We start from the raw sequence: 22,913 nt of genomic DNA on the forward strand, positions 1-22,913 counted from the left end.
AGTCTTGTTTGCATCACTTGCAGGTGAGTTAATGTCGTGATTCCAAGGAGCAATTAAAGTTGATCAAGGAAGTGAAATATTATATAAAGGGTGCTCAAAAGGAGTTTAAGGACCATGTAGTGGATTTAGATCCAAGTGCTTAAAAACTATCAAGAAGAATGCCACAACTAACCCCAATAGCTCTGTCATGGCGAACACAAGCTCTACCACCAAGACCCACAGACCGCTTATCATTCAAGAATTTCAAGTGAATACTAATGGCTACCTCTCACATAGTTGACTCGCTATCCCTCACTACGAGTGTACTGAGCTTACCTTGATACCCGATTGAGTTACCTCCTCTCTCAAGCACTCTGATAGCTCCACGATTTGTGATACAAGCTAAAGCATCCTCAAGCCTCTTCCTACATCCTCCATAGCCACGCTTGAGATGAGAGAAGAGAAGAGAAGAGAAGAAGAAGAGAGGAGATGATGGAGAGCTTCACCTCCAAGATCCCTCACTCTCACAAGCTCACTCGCTCACTCCCTCACACTCTCTCCCTCAAGCACTCACAAGAAAGCAAGAGAAGAGAAGGAGAGAAGAAGAATAGTTCACTTTGCCACACACAAAAGAATGAGCTCTCATTCATCTTTTGAACTTTATATACAAAGCCCTAAATCTCATTTGGGTGGTCATCCCCTTTTTACATGGCCAGCCATAGCTAGGCCCTTTTTTTACATTGTTCTCCCATCTTTCTAGCTTCCTTCCTATTGCCCATCTATATTTACAATTTGCACAGGTTAGAGGCCGGCGCTCTTAAAATAAATTACGGTGCACGTTGCGCTCTTTTACAAAAGTATTGACTTGTTCTATTTCTTGAGCGCCTCCCCTTGATTTAGGACTTTTTCACACTTGTGTTTTTCGATTTTTTTTGGCATGCCTTCGTTCTCCATTCCGCTTTTGCCTTGGCTTTGTCTTCTGCTTTAGATTTTCTCGATTTTCAACCTTGTTCGTTTGAGGGTTAACATTATCCCCCTCCTAGTTGAGTGCCAGTCCCATGGCACTTGTTGGGGGATGAGTCAGACTCTGTTACTGGAGTAGCCAAGTAGCTCTTTGAGCTTGTGTATGAGTTGAGTTGGAAGGTGTGTTGGAGGGATTTATGGAACTGTGAGGCCCTTGAGTTTGAGATGATCCCTTGTCTTGGAGGGATTTATGGACCTGAAAGGCCCTTGAGTTTGGACCGAGCCCTAGTTGTGGAGAGAGGCTGGTGGGCGAATCTAGCCGTGGAAATTGAATATGGTGTTGGATGGATCCGTCCCATGGCCTATTGCGGTGACCTTCTTATGCACTGTTTGAAATGAGCTTCTTCATTCACTTTTCGATTGGGTTTGTTACATTTGGCCCTTGGTTTGTTGGGTCTGCATGGTAGGATTTTTCATAAGATGGGGAGCACATTGCATGGATGATGGGGTCACTGAAGCTGGTGGGGGGCCTTTGGTTGTACTTGGAAAGAAAAGAAAGGTGCATTACATGTGGGTGTGTGCCATTTTCGTGTGGTGCATCGTGCACATGCTAGTGGGATGGAGCTTAGGGTGACAGGTCTAACCACAGGTGAGTGTTACCTCCTTGAGTGCGTCCTGCCCTTGATGTGCCCTAAGCGTGATGTGGGGGGTCAAAATGAGGCTAGGGGGTTAGGGGTGACCAAAGCCACTAGACGCACCTAACTTGAGGACCCCTTGGTGCAGTGGCTGTGGTGGATGTGCAACTTGCATTAGCAACGAGTGATATTTTTCCCGTTTTCTTTTCCTTCTCTCTCTCTCTCTCTCTCTCTCTTTGGGTATAATAATAATAATAATGAAGTTACATAGTCGTGATAGAAGTTTAATCTTCATCATCGGAGTGAGGTGGAGAAGGGGCCTTAATAGATTTACTAAGAAATCAGTGGCTTTGGAGATACCCCTTGAGGTCTAGGCAGTTGAAGGGTGGTGGTGAAGAGGAATGGATGATTGCAGTGGGTGAAGCGGCTATCATTCATGTCCTCTAGTAGAGTTAAGAAAAATGAAGGCAATAGCATGGTTCGCATCATTAGTTGAGCCATTACGCAACTATCTATAGCATTAGTATCAAAATGGAACACTGGGCGGCTGCGCTCCTGCGGGGTGGGGTCTTGCCTAAGGAGTATCCTAAGCAATCTAAGGTAATTACAAGTGGTAATAAAGGTGGGGTCAGGGCATGAAGAGAATTGGTTAGTGAATTGGATTAGAGCATCATACAAGTTTTTTGACGTGAAGACGAGGGCATCTTCATATGTAGTACAGTGAGGATTATAGATTATAGGGAAATCATAACGATCATAGACACTAGAGTCAAAATCCACTTCTACCCTTTGAGGGTAAGGCATAAAGGTTGGGTCGTTCCGCTCGAAGGGTTCAGTGTTGCAAAAGGCCATCTAAGTGTCTAGGTTGATGTCGTAGATCCTTCTTCTCCATGTAGGTTGGCATTCGTAGCCGGGCACAGACCGTGGTACTTCAAAACCTTTATTTTGCCAAAATTCGACATCTTCTATGGCCCATAGTGTTGGGTTCTGGTCGCTCTCCTCCAGCCATCTTTGCCTGAGCCTGCTTCCAATGTTAATCATCTACTCCACCTTGATAGGTAACACTCTACGCAGGGTGGTGGGGAATTGGAAGTTGAGGTCAAAGGGGTTCCTAGCCATTTCTTGCCTCTCCCAGATTATGAGGTCAACATGGAAGCTTGCTGGGAAGTTGCCCACACATGGTAGGATAGGTGCCTGGGGTGCCCTCACTCCCCTGGCATTCCATTTTATCCTTGTTTCCTCCACCATTTGCTTCCTTCTTTCTCTTAGTGTTGCCTTTCTTTCTGCGAAGGTGTTGGCATATTGTTGCTCTTCAAGCCTCGGGGAAGGAGGCGGTGGTACAAGCTTGTCTTCATGTGGTCCCATTTCAAAGTTCACGTCCACCTCCCCTTGCCAGCTTGGATCTTGCTGCTCCTCTTCAAGGAACCCGAGTGCGTCCACTTCTTGTGAGGTTAGGCCTAACAATAGGAGATAATGGCATTGTTCATCTAGGCTTGGATCAACTCCACTAGGTCATGGCGGCATCTGGAGTCCGGCCTTCAGTGCCCTACAAGCCATTCCTAGTTTCTTTTTCATAGGGTTTCTAGGAAGGAGGGTTTCTTTTTCATCACTTCCATGGACTCTCTGAAGGCGCCGCTCAACCTCTCCGCCTGTAGTCATAGGGTTTCTAGGAAGGAGCATTGTTGGGTGTGGAAGCTCACTTGGGCGGCCTCGGCTTTGCTTTCGGTGAGTGTATTTTCTTTTTCGGCTTGAGCGATGCGACGTGCCAAGGCTTTGACCCTTTTTTCGTTTTGAATGGCCTATTCTTCCGTCCTCTTGGTCATGTCTTCGAGGCTTTCCCCCTGCCTCTGGTATTCAAAGGATTGAATTCCCCAAATGCGAGTATCCAAAGAAGTTAATTGTATTTAGATGCTATGCGATGAATTCATAAACAACATATAAGGCTTCAAGCATTGTCAACTTCCTGTGTCAACTTCCCGTCCTTGCAATAATAGGTGCATTTTTGTCACTTTGAAGGTATATGTTGCAACTTGCATGCTTCAAGGATTGCTTGGCAAGCAACTTAGCCTAGAAGAGAATCATTTTCGAAGCTCTAGACCTTTGCACAAGCTCTCGCTAATAGCTCACGTTTGTTAGATTGAAAATCTTGACGTTGTACCTAGCAAGTACAGACAATGATCATAAGGATTAAAGTCTACGATGCCTTGGGATCCGTCCAATAACCACTACATTTATCAATCCAAATTCGGGGATTGGGCTAGATACAAACAACAACTTTGAGCCTCAAAGGCAAGTAGAGAGCTCAAGGGGTTAGGAGAGCCCAACTCAAGGGAAAGACCGATGCTTTTGTACTTGTTGGGAAGAAGGCTGGGTTATCGATCAATGTAAGTAATTAATAGAACTTATGTCTTGTACAGTGTTTGAAACCTTAACATATGTCTTAGCCGAAAGAAGGGTGTGTTATGTAAATTTTACATAGAACCGCTCCTGATCCCAAGGGGGAGAGCAAATACATGCTGGAAAGGTTATCGCGACTATTCCTACAATGTTTGGAAAAGGATGCCATTGTTTTTGTTGATTGATCAAATAACATCCTAAATGGTTTTGCATTGAACTAATTGTTGGGATGTGATTTGGATGATTATTCCAAGTGTTTGTGTCTAAAGGTAAATGCATGGCAGGGGTCAGTGATGACAAGTTGCCATGAGAAATAAAGCAATGTTCTCTTGGAAGATGATATTAGGTTGATTACCTTGATTGTGCTTGATTCTTAATTGGATTAATTAAGAAAGGATATTTTGCGCGGGTGGATCATCTCCAAGGTCACACTGCGCTTCAACCCAAGAGGGCACTACTTGATTCATGGGCCGAAGGTCGAGTGGTGAAGAGGACAACCATGGAAGTTGTGTCTCACTCCTAGGTCTCTTGGGGTCAAGTGGAGCTCTAGACATCCCTTGCCTAGTCCAGAATAGAGCTGAAGACTGCCATGAGCCCAACGTCTAAAGCGTTGGAAGATCCTATTCTAAATAAAGGATGGAATTTATGGTACCATGTGATTTGGACCGGGTACTTCTGTTGGACAGAAGGGATACATAATTTCTCTTGTATGGGCAGGAGATAAAGATTAATGTGAAGATAAGTTAAGGAATTTACTTGAACTTGTTTGTCAAGGATTGCTTGCTCTATATTCGTGTTGTGTTGTAAATTACGTAAGCGAACAATGTTTCATAAAAGGCTTAATTAATAAAGTTGATTTTAAATGTCACAAATAAATGTGATAGGACCTAATTAGATAATTAAAGAATGCCTACTGAGGGAAGCGGGTGGGTGAACCCCTAACGGGTCTGTCCTACGGTGGCAGGGTGGTCCTAGAGAATTGGGAGGCCTCTCACAAGGTTTTACCATCATTTGACCTTTAGGTGTGGTTAAGTTAGAACTTGATTCATGTTGTTTTAGGGGATCAGAATAGGACTACGCCCTATAGGTGGAGAGGTTGAGCGGCGCATCCCTCTCATTTCCCATTCTCTTTGAACCAAGTGCGGCATGGGTTTGCTTTAGCTTGGGTATCTCTACGCTAATACTGTCAGCATCATTCTTTCCAATTCTTCTTTCCTATGAGGATTGGTTTTCTCATTGAAAATGAATGTGGATAAGGGCACCTTATAACCATACATAGTCTCAAAGGGTGAAACTCGAATATTAGCATGAGTGGAGCTATTGTAGGCAAACTTAGCCAAGTGCAATCAAGAATCCCATGAATGTTGCGCATCATGATAGAAATGGGGAAGGTAAGTCTCCAACCACTTGTTTACCCTTTCTATCTGTCCATTAGTTTGTGGATGACAAGTTGTAAAAGGAGCCAATTTAGTGCCCATGGATCTGAAAATTGTCTGCCAAAAGTTACTCATGAACTTTGAATCTCTGTCATGAACAATCACATGCGATAATCCATGTAAACTAAAAATCTACTTCATAAATTGACTAGCCACTTGTGAAGTAGTAAACTGGGACTTGGTTGGAAAGAAATGGGTTGCATTGGTGAGTCTATCCACTACCACATATACACTATTCCATCCCTTTTGGTAGTAGGTAAACTAGTAATAAAGTCCATGGTAATGTGCATCCATTGAACGTAGGAATATGTAATAGTTGCAACAAATTACTTGGCCTATGGGTACTATCCTTATTTTGCTAACAAGGCATACATGTAATAGTTGCAACAAATTACTTGGCCTATGGGTACTATCCTTATTTTGCTAACAAGGCATACATTGTATAACAAATTCTTTAATATCTTTCCACAATCCTTTCCAATAAAATCTTTTGTTGATCTTATCATAGGTTTTAAAACTCCAAGATGTCCAGCTAAAGGCAAAGAATGCAACTCCTCCATAATTTTCCATGTAGAAGAATAATTAGAGGGCATAACAATCTTGCCATTTAACCAGATTAGGCCATTTTCAAGTTGATAATGTGAGTTTTCCTCCATGAGACCTTGTTGTAATTTCTGAAAAACATGGCTGAGCTTTTCATCCAAAAGATAAGCTTCCTGTAAATTTTCAATCTAGTCACTATGTAGGTCAGTCATAGAGTTAAAACTTTACATGCCCACATACGAGAAAGAAAATCAGCTAGTACATTATCTTTGCCCCTCGTACGAGCGATGTCAATATCATAATTTTGCAGAGTAGCTACCCATCTACATTGCTTAGGAGTAAGATTGGACCACTGAGTGAGAAAATACTTTAGGACCCTGTGATAACTTTGAACTCTAAACTGACTACCATACAAATAATGGTGCCATATCTTTATCACATGTAAGATAGCCAACATCTCTTGATCATAGAGATTAATAGCCATTTTCTTATCTATATTCGAAGGAGTTTACCATGCAGTGTGATGCCAGTGGTCGTGAGGCATAGGGGCTATTTTGTTACAGGGAGCATGGAGTGATTGCATTTGAAAGTAGCTTACAAATAAGGAAATGGCTATGAATGTCTATGACCAAGAGATGTTGGCTATCCTTACATGAGATAAAGAAATGGCACCATTATTTGTATGGTAGCCAGTTTAGAGTTCAAAGTGATCACAAGGTCCTAAAGTATTTCCTCACTCAGTCCAATCTTACTTCTAAGTAGCGTAGGTGGGTAGCTACTCTACAAAATTATGGTTTTGACATTACTCATATGAGGGGCAAAGACAATCTACTGGCTAATTCTCTTTCTTGTATGTGGGCATGTAAAGTTTTAGCTATGACTGAGCTACATAGTGACTGGATTGAAGAATTACAGGAAGCCAATCTTTTGGATGAAGAGCTCAGCCATGTTTTTCAGAAATTACAACAAGGTCTCATAGAGGAAAACTCACATTATCAGCTTAAAAATGGTCTAATTTGGTTAAATGGCAAGATTTTTATTCCCTCTGCTACTTCTTTTACACGAAAAATTATGGAGGAGTTGCATTCTTTGCCTTTAGTTGGACATCTTAGAGTTTTTAAAACCTATGATAAGATTAGCAAAAGCTTTTAGTGGAGTTTCACCCTTTGAGGCTATGTATGGTTATAAGGTGCCCTTACCCACATTCATTTTCAATGAGGAAATCAATCCTCATGGGAAAGAAGAATTGGCAAGAATGCAGACCCTTCTTTAGTAGTGTAAGATGAATCTTAGGAAGGCCCAATATAAGATGAAGATGTATGCAGATGAAACCTTTAGAGTTTCAAGAAGGAGAATTAGTTTTATTGAAAGCGCCTAAGTCTTGTTACTCTACCTTGAAAGATGGATCCAGTAACAAGCTTGCTCACAAGGTTTTATGGACCTTACAGGATCGTGAAGCGCATTGGAGACTTGGCATATAGATTGGAACTACCCTCTTCTACTAAGATTCATAATGTATTCCATGTTAGTCAGCTCAAGCCTTTCTATGGTACTTGTGTGGATATAGTTGCCTCTTCCTTTTATACCTATGTTAGTGTGACAAGGTATTATTATTATTTCTACATTAAATATCGCTTCTTCCGAGCTTCTTACAATCCATCCCCTCCCAAAGGTTTTTGCCCACAAAAACAAATTTATAAGAGTTGAAAGGATGGATGAAACAAAGTACTACTTTGTTTTTCAACTATACAAAGTAGGGAAATGAATGAAAGATTGAAGACATATGGACTGAAATGAAGAGATAGAAGTAAGCCACAACTATATATATGATCATAAGTTCTTCAAAAAAGTGTGGAGCCTTTAAGTCTTCATGAAATAGACTCGAAAGAAAGAAAAACAACTTGTTGTAAGAATAGACCCTACTAAACCAAATCTGCCATAACTTCTAGTAGAAGTATCCAAATGAAGTGTGCCACATGTCAAAACGTGGCTCTTGAAGAGTACTTTGATCTTATGTAAGTGACATAATTTTAAAAATTTTACAGAATAAAAACTTTTCTAAAATAGATTACTGTCGGGACCCTGACTACACCATATCTGACTCCACTGAGATTACACTTCGGCCACCACCAACGTGTCACGTAGATAAGGAAACTCATCTAATATAGATTCAGGCCTCCAAGAAGCTTCTTTAGGTGGTAAACCTCTCCATCTAATCAAATATTACATGATAGAGAGACAGGGAAGCTTCTTCTCACGCTGACCTACGACAGCCTCAAGGATGTACTGAATAAGACTTTCTTCATGTATAGGTGGCAACTCATTGCATGTAATTTTTCACATCTTTTTGGGACATTAATACATTACTATCTCTTACCTCATCTCCTTGTTCATAGCTTCTATGGCTTCTCTTCTTCCAAGCTTCTTACAATGAAGTGATTGTAGAATGAGAGTAGATAGAAGGTGGTGAAACCCCTAAGTTGAAGAACATATTGACAAGAGGAGGCAACTTTGATCAATTCAAGGAACTAAAAAGGCTAAGAGGAGGCAAGATCCAATATACATCCTCAACAACTCAAGAATGAAATCAACATCCATCCCACTAATCATACCCTAACTCTTTAACAATTGACCTGCATCTCACCAACCTTTCACAAGAGGAACTACAATTTTCTTAAAAATAGGTCAGATTCTTTAGTGATACATCCATATGGAGTTCAAATCTTCTTCAACAACACTCTCATCATTTTTAAGGAATTCTACTTCGCTCATCTTGGCCCTCAAGTGCACCTATGTGCATTAACCAATCTAGAGAGTTGTGAAGCTACTATTTCCAATTTGCCTTTCTATTCCCAATCCTTATACACGCATGACTAAGAGCCTCTTGTATGATTATTGTACATTGCCACTCAAAAGAAAGAGAAAAGAAATAATAATTAGCACCCACATGCAATACACACTACCTAAAGATTTTCAAGTTAGAGTTATCTAGTGGCATGAGTTGACTAGCTCCATCTCAAACCCCTTAGTCCCTCTTTCCAACTTCCCCAACTTATGCTTAGGGCACATCAAGGGAAAGAAATATCTATGGAATCTTGACTTGTATATGGTTAGACCTATCATATTGAGCATGTCACTTGCATTTCTTTTCTCTACAATCCATTCACTCTAGTGTCAGAAGTTCAAACCCATTAAAAACAAGGCAAAGATGGCACTTCAAGAAGAAAGATAGCACTCGTGCTAGTTGTCATTTAAGTTGGAGGAGGGTTCAATGGAGACCATATCCTTCAAATACTACTTGGGTTAGATTTAAAGTCCCTCTATCCCACTTCTTACGTTCCCTTATGGTCTTCCTCTTGGAAGCCTTCTCTTAGCAACAAATTTTTTTCCTATCCCTGAATTAGTGAAATTGCCTTGCTACATAAATCATCACCAACAAGAACTCCAATGAAGTTTCCTTCTAACAAAGTACTATTTAAGTAAGTATGTGCATTGATGTAATATTTATACCATAACCTATGGATGGATTAGGTCCTCAAGTATGGGACAACACTCTAGACTCACCTAGAGCTCAACCTATCTCCTAATCCAACAAAATATTTCATATGCACAAAAAGAAGACTTACACTCCCCCTAGGAAGTCAATGCAAGTAAAGTTTTTATTAGAGGTTAGAAGTTCCCAAAGGACCCCAAGACAACACCTCCACTTCTAAGAGCAAGACTTTGACTTTCCACACCTCACATCCCATCCTCCATAACCCTTCGTTCCACCCAACAAGGAAGGACCATCAATCATGTGGGCCAACAACTACAAGGCATAGTCCTCAACGACCTTGACAATGAGTTGAGCATTCAAATTCCATCAAGGACAAGGCCAATCATACTCCTCATCCATGATTATATAAATTCTCACCATCAGGAAGACCCTTTTCTCATTCCACAATTGTTCAACTCAAGTCCTAGCATTCCACAACTATAGGGTGCAAGCCCAAACTGTCACTCATCTAGGAGGAGAGAAATGTTAACCTAATTCGCAAACTGGAAAAAAATAGCAAGTACTAAATATAGCACTATAAGAGTTTCTAAGTGTAAAAGGTCGATCGACATGCTTGAAGTAATTTTTGGAAAGAGTTGTAATCTTTGAGAACTTCACTATGTTAATTTAGGCACCATATGCCTACAAGGTGAATATGTAAATTTTCCACTACTTATTTACAAATATAGGACTTTTATATTTTCATTTTTAAAAAAGTGTGTAGGGTATAATGTCACCTAGGGTTAAACTAGAAGACTTGCAATACATATGAGGAAGTTGCGAGCAACTCTATTTCCTTTTACCTCAAGATTGTGTTCACAAAGCCCAAAGTGATATATAAAAAGGAGGATTGATCACAAGAGCAAAAGGGGTAGAGGATGCCCAACCTAAAATGGAAACCCTAACCCTAATGTATACAATGTGTGAAAATGAATAAAGAGTTCATTCTTGTGTGTAAACACTATTGAGAACTTCTGTATCTTCGATATATTCTTACTTGCTTCACCTTAGCTTGAGAGTGAGAAAGGGAGAATGAAGAGACTGAGGGAGGGACCTAAGGAAAAGAACTCATCAACCTTCCTCTTCCTCTTCTTTTTCCATCTTACCATCCAAACAGTGAGAAGGTGAGAGCATGAGAGAGAGAGATTAAGAAGAGTGAGGGACCAATTGGAAGAATGCCATTGTTGAGCTTTTGGTAGAGCTTAACAATATTCAACATACCATGTTCAAGTTTTTTACGTAAGACTTATGGGTAATGAGTACATAAGCATCTATGAATGGAAAAATAAGTTGCTTAAGCTCGATGATTTAGACGTAGAAGCGAGCATATTCAACATACCATACACTACATTTGTTTTGTAAGGTAGACTTATGTGACAAAGTTTTAATTCATTCAAGTAAATAAAATTTGCCTATTCTATATGGGAAAATGTGAAAACTTTCATGTGAATGAACTTGCTGAGAACATGAGTAGAACAAAACAATGAGAGAACCACATGAGTGTCTATCTTTTGAAGGAAGATGCATGAAATTCTTTCTTACAATGACTACTCCAAGAAAATGAATGTTACATAACACACTACAATTTGGCACAAATTGAGTGAAATGACAAATATATGATGAGTTGGTTATTAAACATACATCAAGCAAAGCTTATTAGATGGTAGATTGTGTATAGATTGCATACTAATGAAAGATAATTTGGAAACCATCACTGAATGGTAAGCTCTATGTTAGTTGCATATCAATCAAAGCCAAGTTTGAATGCTTTGTGTTGTCAAAAAGAAGCTTCTTTAACATGTATTTAAAGAATGACAATGTACATAATAGTAAATCGAATGCAAAGACCATGAGGTGATAGCTTCACATTTTTTAGGTAGTGTTTTCAAATACCATTTGATAATTATGGTGCCACTACCTCTTTCCCTTCCACAACAAGTTCCTATTGCAACTACTTTCCTCACCAAATCATGTCATAGGCACATTGACCATCAATTCAACCTAGCTCACTAAGGATTTCAAGAGCAGTGTATACCCACTATGAGTACTTGATGTGGCAGCATGTGCATCCACACAAAAAATTGTATGACTGATAAAAGAGAAATTAGCTTCAACAAGGCAACAAACTTACCAATAATTTAAAGTAAGAACACAATCAACCCTCTCTTTCATGTGACTACTATGTATAATCTTGAAATTTTGCAATTTCCCAAATCCTTTGTAACAAATGCCTCTCAAGCAGGTTGATTTCTTTGCATGTCATGATTGACAGAAGTCTTTCCTTTCCTCAAAGTATGCACGGACAGACTCTCAGGACATTGAAGGAAACAAACTTTGTGTTAACAAGCAAAAAGTAGAAGTATGAAAGTACACCTGTATCTAGAAGACATTTACAAAGAGAGAGAAGCAAGAGTTTAATCATTATGGCCAATGGTTGAGCCTCAGTAACATGAAGGAGGTCCATATTGTCCAACATTAAATCATGGAGGAATACAAATACCATTTACTACATTGGTATGTCACTACAAAAGTGCTGACAGGTTTGCCCAAGAGCTTGAAAGAACATACTGAACAGATGTAATTCTGCAACAAGATTGGGCTGGTTGTATTCACATGTATCATGTGGAGTTCTGCATTATGCTCCAGTTCACTTCTCAGTATGATAGAGTAGACATGGTTTCTGATGCTGCATTGGTCATTGCTGCAGAAAACTCAGCAAAACTGATCCTACCATCACCATCAGTGTCAGCTTCCCTAATCATATCAGTAAGCTCCCTTACAGACAATGCATGGCCCATCCTTGCCATAGAGTGGGCCAACTCAACCGCTGTTATATACCCATTTCCATCTCGATCAAACTTCTGGAACAGAGCAAGCAGCTCCTCTTGATTGTAGTATACCTCCTCAGAGGTCTCGGGCCCGATCAAAGTCACAAACTCATGAAACTCAACTAGGCCATTGTTGTTCTTGTCTGCCTTACATAATAGCAGCTGCAACTGCTCGTGATTGGGCTTGAGGCCAAGGGACCGCATCATAGCTGCCAATTCAAGTTCTGTAAGACTGCCATCACCATCCCTGTCAAATTTCATAAAGATCTCTTTCAGCTTTGCTACTTGCTCTCGGGTCAATGCCACTTTACCCATCGCTTTATGACTCAGAAGCCCTTGGAAACCTACTTCCTGCAACTTTTGAGTTCCCTTGTGAGTGTCTTGTTTGGAAAGATCTTCTAGAAAGTGTTACAGCAGCTTACAGTTCCTGTCTGCGCATATCAGCAAGGAACTGCATACTTAGATGAGAAATGGACATCAACCGTCAAGAAGAGACTGGTCTAGGAGAAACCCAATCATCAAGGCCAAATTCAAGCTGATGTACAAAACCCTTACTAATCTATCCTTGAAGTTTATAGGCCTCTCTTTGATCTATACCCTGGGGATCCCTTCTCCAAATCTTCCTTTACCCATTGAGCCAACTTCCAACTAGAACCAGAACCAAAGAGATGACAGCACAGGAGTCGAACGTTTAAACAAGGTATGAATACATGAAAGCCAGAGTATCAATTGATGTTAATCTCAACAAGCCAGTTGCATACAGATTCACAAACAAGGCATGAAAACATGGAAGCTAGATCATCTATTGATATCGATTTCAAAGCCTTGTCTGAGCGTATAAACATCTGGACTCAGTCTTTAGAAACCCATCCCAATTATTTTACTGATTCTTCTGCTGAAGATGCAACTACACACACCTGCCTGTGACTGAAGACACATGCATAGAGGGTGTTCTCTGATTGAGTTGATTCGTGTAGGGTTATGGCTCCTGTATGCGCATCTTACACCGATTGACAAACTAGATAAAAAAAGCAGTCGAAGGAAAACAAAATGTAGATGCGAAAAAAATGCAGAGGGACACTTACGGTTTACGCGAATTGGGGGAAGTTGGGAACCCGAGCTTGCATATGATCCGATCGAGAGGGACTGCAGCATGAAACTGATAGCACAGGGAGAGGAACGAAAGGAGAAAGGGGGCAAGGAGGAGACTGATTGATAAAAGGCAGGCCACACACAACAGGAAAGGAGATTGGGGTGGGCAGGTTGTCTCTGGTAAATTTTTACCTGATCATGAAACCGAAAGACCCAGACCGAGACTTTGTGAAAGGGCGATATCAGTGTCGTCTCTCTCTCTCTCTCTCTTCTGTGACCCGTTCAATGGAAGAAACGTCGTCGCACGTTCCTTTTGCCTTTCCAATTGTGACCAGCCAGGCTAATGATTTTGTATTTAATTGACTAACGGAGCTTCTATGGTTTGTAGCCTAAGGGGCATCCAAACCCTCGACCGCGGATTTTACAAGTGGTTCCATTACAATGTCCATCTCGACCACGGATTTCGATCACGGATTTTACAAGTGGTGCCATTACAATGTCCATCTTGTACTCTAAGGGCATCCCCAAGCCTTGGCCCATGATTTTAGGAGTGGTCCCATAATCAATGTCCCATTTCATATATCACAAAACATGCTGCATGGGCGCCCTCAAGAATGGAACTCGTGGGTTTATTACACCATAGGATTTTTGTGACTCCAGCAATTTGCATTGAAGAAAAATGACCACTATGGTCAAAACTATAAAGTTGTATTCAATAAATTTGATGCTACACTTCTTTTTCTTTATATGCTAGATAGTAGAGACTTTGTTATTGTTTTGGTTTTCAGCTGCTGTCAATTTATAATTAAATTGCTTGTCTTTTCTGCACTTACATTGTATTAATAAGAAAGGTAAAGTACGTACACCTCCAAAAGGGAACAACTTCACTTGGCTCCAATAGAGAGGGTTCTATCTTCTCCCTCTAATGGCTTGTTAAAAGGTCAATTAACAATCTATACATTGAATTCTCATATATCTAAATTTAAACAAAAAGATACACCAAAATCTGCATTCATCAATCTTAGATTATTAATACAATAATTGACATTGATCAATCATTGACACAATAATTAAAACTAAAAATAACCAATTAATATAATTAATATGATAAAAAACAAGAATTAACACACTAAATTAACAAAATTAACCCTGATATTCAACAAGTTAGATCTAACATCGACTAACTAATTAAAGGCACCAAAATGCAGTCCATTTAGTCATCCCTATCTTCCTTATCGATCTCTTTTGTTGAATCAATATCTCTAAATACCATTCTTACATCTCTCTCTCTCTCTCTCTCTCTCTCTCTCTCTCTCTCTCTCTCTCTCTCTCTCTCTCTCTCTCTCTCTCTCTCTCTCTCTCTCTCTCTCTCTCTCGTGACCCGTTCAATGGAAGAAACGTCGTCGCACGTTCCTTTTGTGATGCCAAGAGGCATATTTCATGGTGGATTCCGTGCCACGGTGGATTCCGTGAGGTTTTACGGTGGATTCCGTAAACTTTGATGACCGGGGCTCATACACAAAGTGGATTCTTTGTGCGAGAAGTTGATGGGGACGCCTGCGTTTCATTAATTTAGTGTGTACATGGGTAATTCCATAGTGGGTGATTCCGCAAAATGCATATTAAATTAATAAACGTTTATGAGTTTAGAGTGCGCACTCGTAATAAATTAAGGTTAGGATTGATTTCTAACCAGTTGATTTATTTATGTAGCTGAAGACTGCTAGGTATTCACTTTTGTCGGTTTAATTGTATTATTTTACTAACGATTGTGAATGCTTCAGTTGATGTGTAGAGATAGCAGCAGTGGCGGAGGAAAGCATTGGAGGATAGCGAGTATTCGATTTATTATTTATATTTTGATGGGCGCATACTTTAGGCATGGCGCCTATATTTTGTCATGCCTATTTATTGAGGCGTTGGATATTTATTATTATTTTGTATGCGCATGGGCGCACGATTATGTTATTTGTACTTGGACATTGTATCGGGTATGCCAGACTCTTTGGGCACCGCCCGTTAGCTTTATTCCTATTTTGTGCTAAAGCAAACTCAAAAGCTAAAAGCTTGCTATTTTGTAATTTGGGCTATTATTTGAGCTTGAAGATGAATAATACATAAAATACATGCTTTGTGGAGCGCTCACACAAGGCATGGGGGGAGATTGCACCCAATTGGTCTCTTGTTCATGTCGTTCATGCTTTTTACATTGAATTTTGTGCAAAAGGTAGAGTTCTATTGTTCTTGGGGACCTTCCGGCATTCACTACGCGAGCGTACAGCATCCGATCTGCGCACCATTTTGCCTTTCCAATTGTGATCAGCCAGGCTAATGATTTTGTATTTAATGACTAACGGAGCTTATATGGTTTGTAGCCTAAGGGGCATCTAAACCCTCGACCGCGGATTTTACAAGTGGTTCCATTACAATGTCCATCTCGACCACGGATTTTACAAGTGGTGCCATTACAATGTCCATCTTGTACTCTAAGGGCATCCCCAACCCTTGACCCATGATTTTAGGAGTGGTCCCATAATCAATGTCCCATTTCATATATCACAAAACATGCTGCATGGGCGCCCGCAAGAATGGAACTCGTGGGTTTATTACACCATAGGATTTTTGTGACTCCAGGAATTTGCATTGAAGAAAAATGACCACTATGGTCAAAACTATAAAGTTGTATTCAATAAATTTGATGCTACACTTCTTTTTCTTGATATGCTAGATAGTAGAGACTTTGTTATTGTTTTGGTTTTCAGCTGCTGTCAATTTATAATTAAATTGCTTGTCTTTTCTGCACCTACATTGTATTAATAAGAAAGGTAAAGTACGTACACCTCCAAAAGGGAACAACTTCACTTGGCTCCAATAGAGAGGGTTCTATCTTCTCCCTCCAATGGCTTGTTAAAAGGTCAATTAACAATCTATACATTGAATTCTCATATATCTAAATTTAAACAAAAAGATACACCAAAATTTGCATTCATCAATCTTAGATTATTAATACAATAATTGACATTGATCAATCATTGACACAATAATTAAAACTAAAAATAACCAATTAATATAATTAACATGATAAAAAACAAGAATTAACACACTAAATTAACAAAATTAACCCTGATATTCAACAAGTTAGATCTAACATCGACTAACTAATTAAAGGCACCAAAATGCCGTCCATTTAGTCATCCCTATCTTCCTTATCGATCTCTTTTGTTGAATCAATATCTCTAAATACCATTCTTACATCTCTCTCTCTCTCTCTCTCTCTCTCTCTCTCTCTCTCTCTCTCTCTCTCTCTCTCTCTCTCTCTCTCTCTCTCTCTCTCTCTCTCTCTCTCTCTCTCTCTCTCTCTCTCTCTCTCTCTCTCTCTCTCTCTCTCTCTTTTGTGACCCGTTCAATGGAAGAAACGTTGTCGCACGTTCCTTTTGCCTTTCCAATTGTGACCAGCTAGGCTAATGATTTTGTATTTAATTGACTAACAGAGCTTCTATGGTTTGTAGCCTAAGGGGCATCTAAACCCTCGACCGCGGATTTTACAAGTGGTTCCATTACAATGTCCATCTCGACCACGGATTTCGACCACGGATTTTACAAGTGGTGCCATTACAATGTCCATCTTGTACTCTAAGGGCATCCCCAACCCTTGACCCATGATTTTAGGAGTGGTCCCATAATCAATGTCTCATTTCATATATCACAAAACATGCTGCATGGGCGCCCGCAAGAATGGAACTCGTGGGTTTATTACACCATAGGATTTTTGTGACTCCAGCAATTTGCATTGAAGAAAAATGGCCACTATGGTCAAAAACTATAAAGTTATATTCAATAAATTTGATGCTACACTTATTTTTCTTGATATGCTAGATAGTAGAGACTTTGTTATTGTTTTGGTTTTTAGCTCTGTCAATTTATAATTAAATTGCTTGTCTTTTCTGCACCTACATTGTATTAATAAGAAAGGTAAAGTACGTACACCTCCAAAAGAGAACAACTTCACTTGGCTCCCATAGAGAGGGTTCTATCTTCTCCCCCCAATGGCTTGTTAAAAGGTCAATTAACAATCGATACATTGAATTCTCATATATCTAAATTTAAACAAAAAGATACACCAAAATCTACATTCATCATTTTTAGATTATTGATACAATAATTGACATTGATCAATCATTGACACAAGAATTAAAACTAAAAATAACCAATTAATATAATTAACATGATAAAAAACAAGAATTAACACACTAAATTAACAAAATTAAACTTGATATTCAACAAGTTAGATCTAACATTGACTAACTAATTAAAGGCACCAAAATGCCGTCCATTTAGTCATCCCTATCTTCCTTATCGATCTCTTTTGTTGAATCAATATCTCTAAATACCATTCTTACATCTCTCTCTCTCTCTCTCTCTCTCTCTCTCTCTCTCTCTCTCTCTCTCTCTCTCTCTCTCTCTCTCTCTCTCTCTCTCTCTCTCTCTCTCTCTCTCTCTCTCTCTCTCTCTCTCTCTCTCTCTCTCTCTCTCAACAAGCTTCGAGCAACGTTGTCCCTTTGAGTTGCTCCTCCAAGTTGGATAGATCCTGGTGCTGACTTTGTTAATTAAACTTATTGAATTCTCGTGTGTATTTGTGCTAATTTTGTGGTCCATGTCCTATTGAGGTGTATTCGTTTCTCTCTCCAAATTCTGTTGTTGCTTCACATATTCATGCATAATCAAAATTGTCTATATGCACAATGCACATATTATATTGAATAAGGCATGCCAGCACCATCTTTGGGGCATTTTGTAGAAGCATATCACATCTCTTTAATAATATGTGAAACCAAGCTTTAAGGTTTCCAAAGGCTCTTTCGACTGGCATATGACTTCTTAATTATATCTAGTTCCAAGAGTAATGTTCTAAAGATTGTCCATGTAAAAAAATTATGGAGGATATGGAAGAGAGTCATTCATTATAAGAATGTATGAAAGAAGAATATATTGAATTATACTCGAACAAACACACGAACTTATAGCTTTTCAACTTGCACACAAATACATGAACTTATTGGCATGATTCGATATGTATTCACATCCACAATGCTAATGCCTTGTTCTTTTGGTAGGCCTCATAGATGCATCCCTAATATTTCTTACATGCCTCCCCATCTTTGTCAAACTCTGGAAATAGTGATGCTAGCTATATAGCCACCTTGGACCACATATCCACTCCTTGCTTTGATGATTTGAAGAATTGTGCACTTAATCCTCGAATGTGAATGAGTTATACTATCCATGCATCCTTCCATTGAGCAAATTGTCTTTTTGTTGTCATTTAACTTTGTGTTTGGGGTGGAGTTTCTTTATTCTTTTCTTTCCATACTCTCTTTGTTTTAGGAGACTTTGGTACATCAAATTTGGATGAAGCTCATCATGTGTGTTGCTTACTAGCATTTTCAACTTGTAGTACAATGGATACCTTGCTCTCAATTGCTTCAACCTCATCACATAAGTCTTGGATTGCATCAAAGAAACTTGAAGCTTGCAATCCTTGTATAGGTATCTATATGTGAAGGACTACACTAAGGGTTATGCAAATATTGGCTGCACAATTGCATTATTATGTGTGCTTATGGTTACCTCTATGACTAACTATCTTGGACACTGAAATGGTGTAAATTGGGGTGGACATGTGGTAATCAAAGGAGGCTGATTTAAAGCATTCATTGGAATGCTCGCACATACACTTTGGCTTGGAATATGGGGAGTTTGTGGTGCCACATGGACATATATTAAATTATTGCTTAACATTGATGCCAGGAGGCATATTCCACGATGGATTCCATAAGGTTTTTATTCCACGGTGGATTCCGTGAGGTTTTACGGTGGATTTCGTAAAATTATATTTATTTTTTGAGGCTCGTACACAAGGTGGATTCCTTGTACGAGAAGTTGACAGGGACGCTTGTCCTTTTTAGGCGTTAGATTAATTTAATGTGCACGTGGGTGATTTCGCAAAGTACATATTAAATTAATGGACTACTAGATATTCACTTTTGTGGGTTTTATCTTATTATTTTCTAACAATTGTGAATGCTTCAGTTGATGTGTAGAGCAGGCAGCAATGGCGTTGGGAAGCACTGGGCGATGGGGTGTATTCATATTATCTAGAAGAATTATTATTTTTTATGGACGCATGTCTTATCACTAAAGGCATGGCGTCAATATTTATTTAGGTGTGCTTATTGACAAATATTTATTATTTTTGTATGCGCATAGGCGCTCGGTTTAAATATTCCATTATTTGACATTGTATTTGAGCATAGCCCGATTTTTGGATGCCCAAATGTTTTACTCTTTATTTGGGCAAAAGCAAAATTGTAAATTGGACTATTTTTTAGCTTGGAGATTAATAAATCTATAAATACATGCCTTGTGAAGCGCTCACACAAGGCATGGGGAAAGATTGCACCCAATCGGTCCTTTTGTCTCTTGTCATGCAAAATCTCTTTTTGCCTTTATGAAGCTTTTGTAGAGTTCTTTGTTCTTGGGGACCTTCCGACGTTCACTACACATGCATACAATATCCGATTTGTGCATCAATGGTATTAGAGCAAAGCTGAGATCAAGGGCTTCTAATCACTTGCCATCTTGCGCGAAGGCGAAGCTCCTGGAACAAACGGGCTCTACAGACAGTCTCGCGACAAACCGTCAGTACATGCGTGTTCTTGGCGATGAAGAACCCCCTACTGTACTCTCAGATTGCAAATGACTACTCCCAAGAGGCAGAGGACCATTTCTCAAGCTCCTTTGTCAAAATGTTTTTTCTCAGAGAAGCAGATAAGAAATTTCATTAAGTTTGAGTTTGTAAAGCTTCAAAAGCTTAAGAAAAACTTAAGTTTTTCAAAGTTCAGCAATTGATGGCGGCAGCATGTACTCACGTTGCTGACTCTAATCAGGATGTGCCACCATCCTATAACGACTTCCAAAAAAAATCTTAAGCTTTTTTTAAAAGCTTAAAGTTTCTAAGCTTTGCTAAGACTTCAAATTCAATTTTAAACCTCCTCCATAGTGGGTGTTTACACTGAGTTACTCCTGAAGTGGTTTCGAAACTCCAGCAAGCCTCTGTTCACACTTGCACTTTGGCAAAGTTGATTTCCAACAAGCAGGCTGTCACACACAGTCTATACGAAAGAATTTCTCGCTTGGAAGAAGACTGTCATCAATTGTTGTACCCGCAAAAGAAGCAAGATTTTTTTAAAAATAAAAGCAAGTCTTGTAAACCCAAATTGAGCTACACTCATCCTTCTAACGAGATTTTGAGTATGTGAGGTTTTTTGAAATTTTTACAGGATGTCCGATCAAAACATGGAAGATTTTATGGGTGAAGGTGATTTGCCAGAGCCAACTATGGAGCAAAAATTGGACCTAATCATGATGGAACTTTAAGAAGAGCAAAGAGCACGTCAAAATTTACAAGCACAACTGGCTACACTTCGACGATCCACTGTCGATCAAGATGAAGTGCAACTTAAAGATGTTATTCGACGTATGATTGATGCAACACTCGATGCACAGTTTCTCATGAAAGAAGCCAAGATAGTAAAAGAAATTTCAAATTCCGTACTTTTAATGGACAACGTGACGGCAAAATTGTTCTTGCTTTCATCAGTCAGTTTGATGACTATTTTCATGAAGAGCAATATGCTGAAAAAGATAAACTTAAATGCATCATTAACCGTCTAGTAGACAGAGCATCATTATGATGGACTGTTGTCCGCAAGAGTGTTGATTGTCCCTCTACTTGGGAGGCCTTTCAAAAGAAATTTTTGTAGAATTTTCTTCCACCTCAATTCCATGAAAAAGCAATTAAATAGTGGGATCTTCTATAATAAAGAGATTGTGAATCCATTCCGCAAAACATTGAGCATTACTGGAGTACCTTACTACAGCTTCGAATGCTTGAAGATGTTCCTAAGGCAATCCACAAGCGCAAGTATATGTCTGGTTTGCTTGGTCACTTCTATGCAAAAGTGAATATGTTCAAGCCAAAGACTTTGGAGGATGTAATTTCTTTAGCGCATGATGTTGAAGACAAAATTTGTGGACGAGAAAAGTGACTGCAACAAATTTTGACTAATGGTAACTTTGGTACAAAGCAATTCAATTCTAACTCCTGAAGATTCAATCAAAATCACTTTGTTCCTTTGTCTTTCCGTAAACCCTGGACTCGACCTCCTACTTTACCATCAAATACAAATTCAAACCCTAAGCCTTCTCTCTAGCCAAATCCCAAAATACCCAAATTTCTAGCCCTTACCAATAATGTTTCCAAAGCAAAGCGTATAGTTTGCTACAAGTGTCATCAACCTGGACACTTAGCAGTGAACTGTCAACCCAAGAAGCAAGCTATTCAAATCAATCACTTGGGAGTGATTGAAGATGAAGACTATGAAGATATGCCAGATTTCATTGAAGATGACGATGATATCGACGATGCTTCAGCCAAGTATGCCAAATTCTCATTTGTTATTAATGATGAAATGTTTTGTGCACGATCAAGAAAATATTGGTTTGCATGATGATGGGAGCACACATGATTTTATTTCCACAAAGTTGGTAAAAGAATTGAATTTACCTACTATTCCAACTCATTATCGCATAAAGGCTGCATTCTTAGGCATTAGATACAATGATACACAAGAAGTTCATGATTTAGAAATTAAAATTGGTGATTATGTCGAGCATAGAAATTTCTTGGATTCGCCTTTGCAAGCTAGTTATATTATTTTAGTAATTCTTTGGCGTCAAGGTGAATGAAATTGAAGCTAAGAAAAATCAGATGCATTCTAGGCATGCACAATTTCTTTCACAATTTAAAGATTTTTTTGCTATTGATTTACCACCTGGTTTACCACCTACATGTCTTAAAGACCATAAAATAGGCTTAATCCCTGGTTCTTAACCACCATGTAAAGCACCTTATAGACATAATCAGATTGAGCAGAAAGAAATCCAAGCACAAGTTAAAGAGCTATTGAACCGAGGACTCATTAGGCCCAGTAGTTCTCCTTTTGGTGCACATGTCCTATTAGTTAAGAAGAAAAATAATACCTACATGATGTGCATTGACTATCGTTTCCTAAACAAGATCACTATTAAGAATAGATATCCAATTCCTAGGGTAGACGACCTCATGGATAAACTACAAGGGGCCACTATTTTTAACAAGATAGATCTCAAATCTGGATATCATCAAGTATGATTGGATACATCTGACATTTTCAAGATTCCGTTTAGAACTCAATTTGGTCATTATAAAATTCTTGTTATGCCTTTCAGTTTGACCAATGCACCAGCTACATTTAGTCGTATGATGAATCGTATATTTTTGAAGTATCAAAGTTACGTAATTGTTTTCTTTGATTATATATTGGTTTTCAATAAGATAGATCTCAAATCTGGATATCATCAAGTATGATTGGATACACCTGACATTTTCAAGTTTGCATTTAGA

At 39.1% G+C, this 22,913-nt stretch overlaps 1 protein-coding gene across 2 annotated transcripts; it reads right to left on the minus strand.

The window, feature by feature from the left end:
• Positions 1-11,877: 11,877 nt before the first annotated feature.
• On the minus strand, positions 11,878-13,594 carry LOC148039711 (putative calcium-binding protein CML11). 2 transcript variants are annotated; one of them, XM_087693254.1, is made up of 2 exons: positions 13,402-13,594; positions 11,878-12,667 (listed from the first exon to the last, which is right to left on the minus strand). In XM_087693254.1, exon 2 carries the CDS (start codon positions 12,629-12,631, stop codon positions 12,143-12,145), a length of 489 nt encoding a protein of 162 aa, XP_087549380.1. In that variant the 5' UTR covers positions 12,632-12,667; positions 13,402-13,594; the 3' UTR covers positions 11,878-12,142. The 2 variants fall into 2 exon arrangements, with proteins under 2 accessions (XP_087549380.1, XP_087549372.1); XM_087693246.1 differs by having other exon boundaries at positions 11,878-12,747.
• Positions 13,595-22,913: the final 9,319 nt, after the last annotated feature.

This window comes from Lygodium microphyllum, chromosome 2 (genome assembly GCF_053477565.2).
Source record: "Lygodium microphyllum isolate KBCC chromosome 2, Lygodium_microphyllum_v1.1.10, whole genome shotgun sequence".
Classification (NCBI taxonomy): Eukaryota; Viridiplantae; Streptophyta; class Polypodiopsida; order Schizaeales; family Lygodiaceae; genus Lygodium; species Lygodium microphyllum.

Bases quoted from the DNA above. Each gene is read 5' to 3' on its own strand.
- LOC148039711 (XM_087693254.1), bottom strand. From the start codon at position 12,631: ATGGGTAAAGTGGCATTGACCCGAGAGCAAGTAGCAAAGCTGAAAGAG.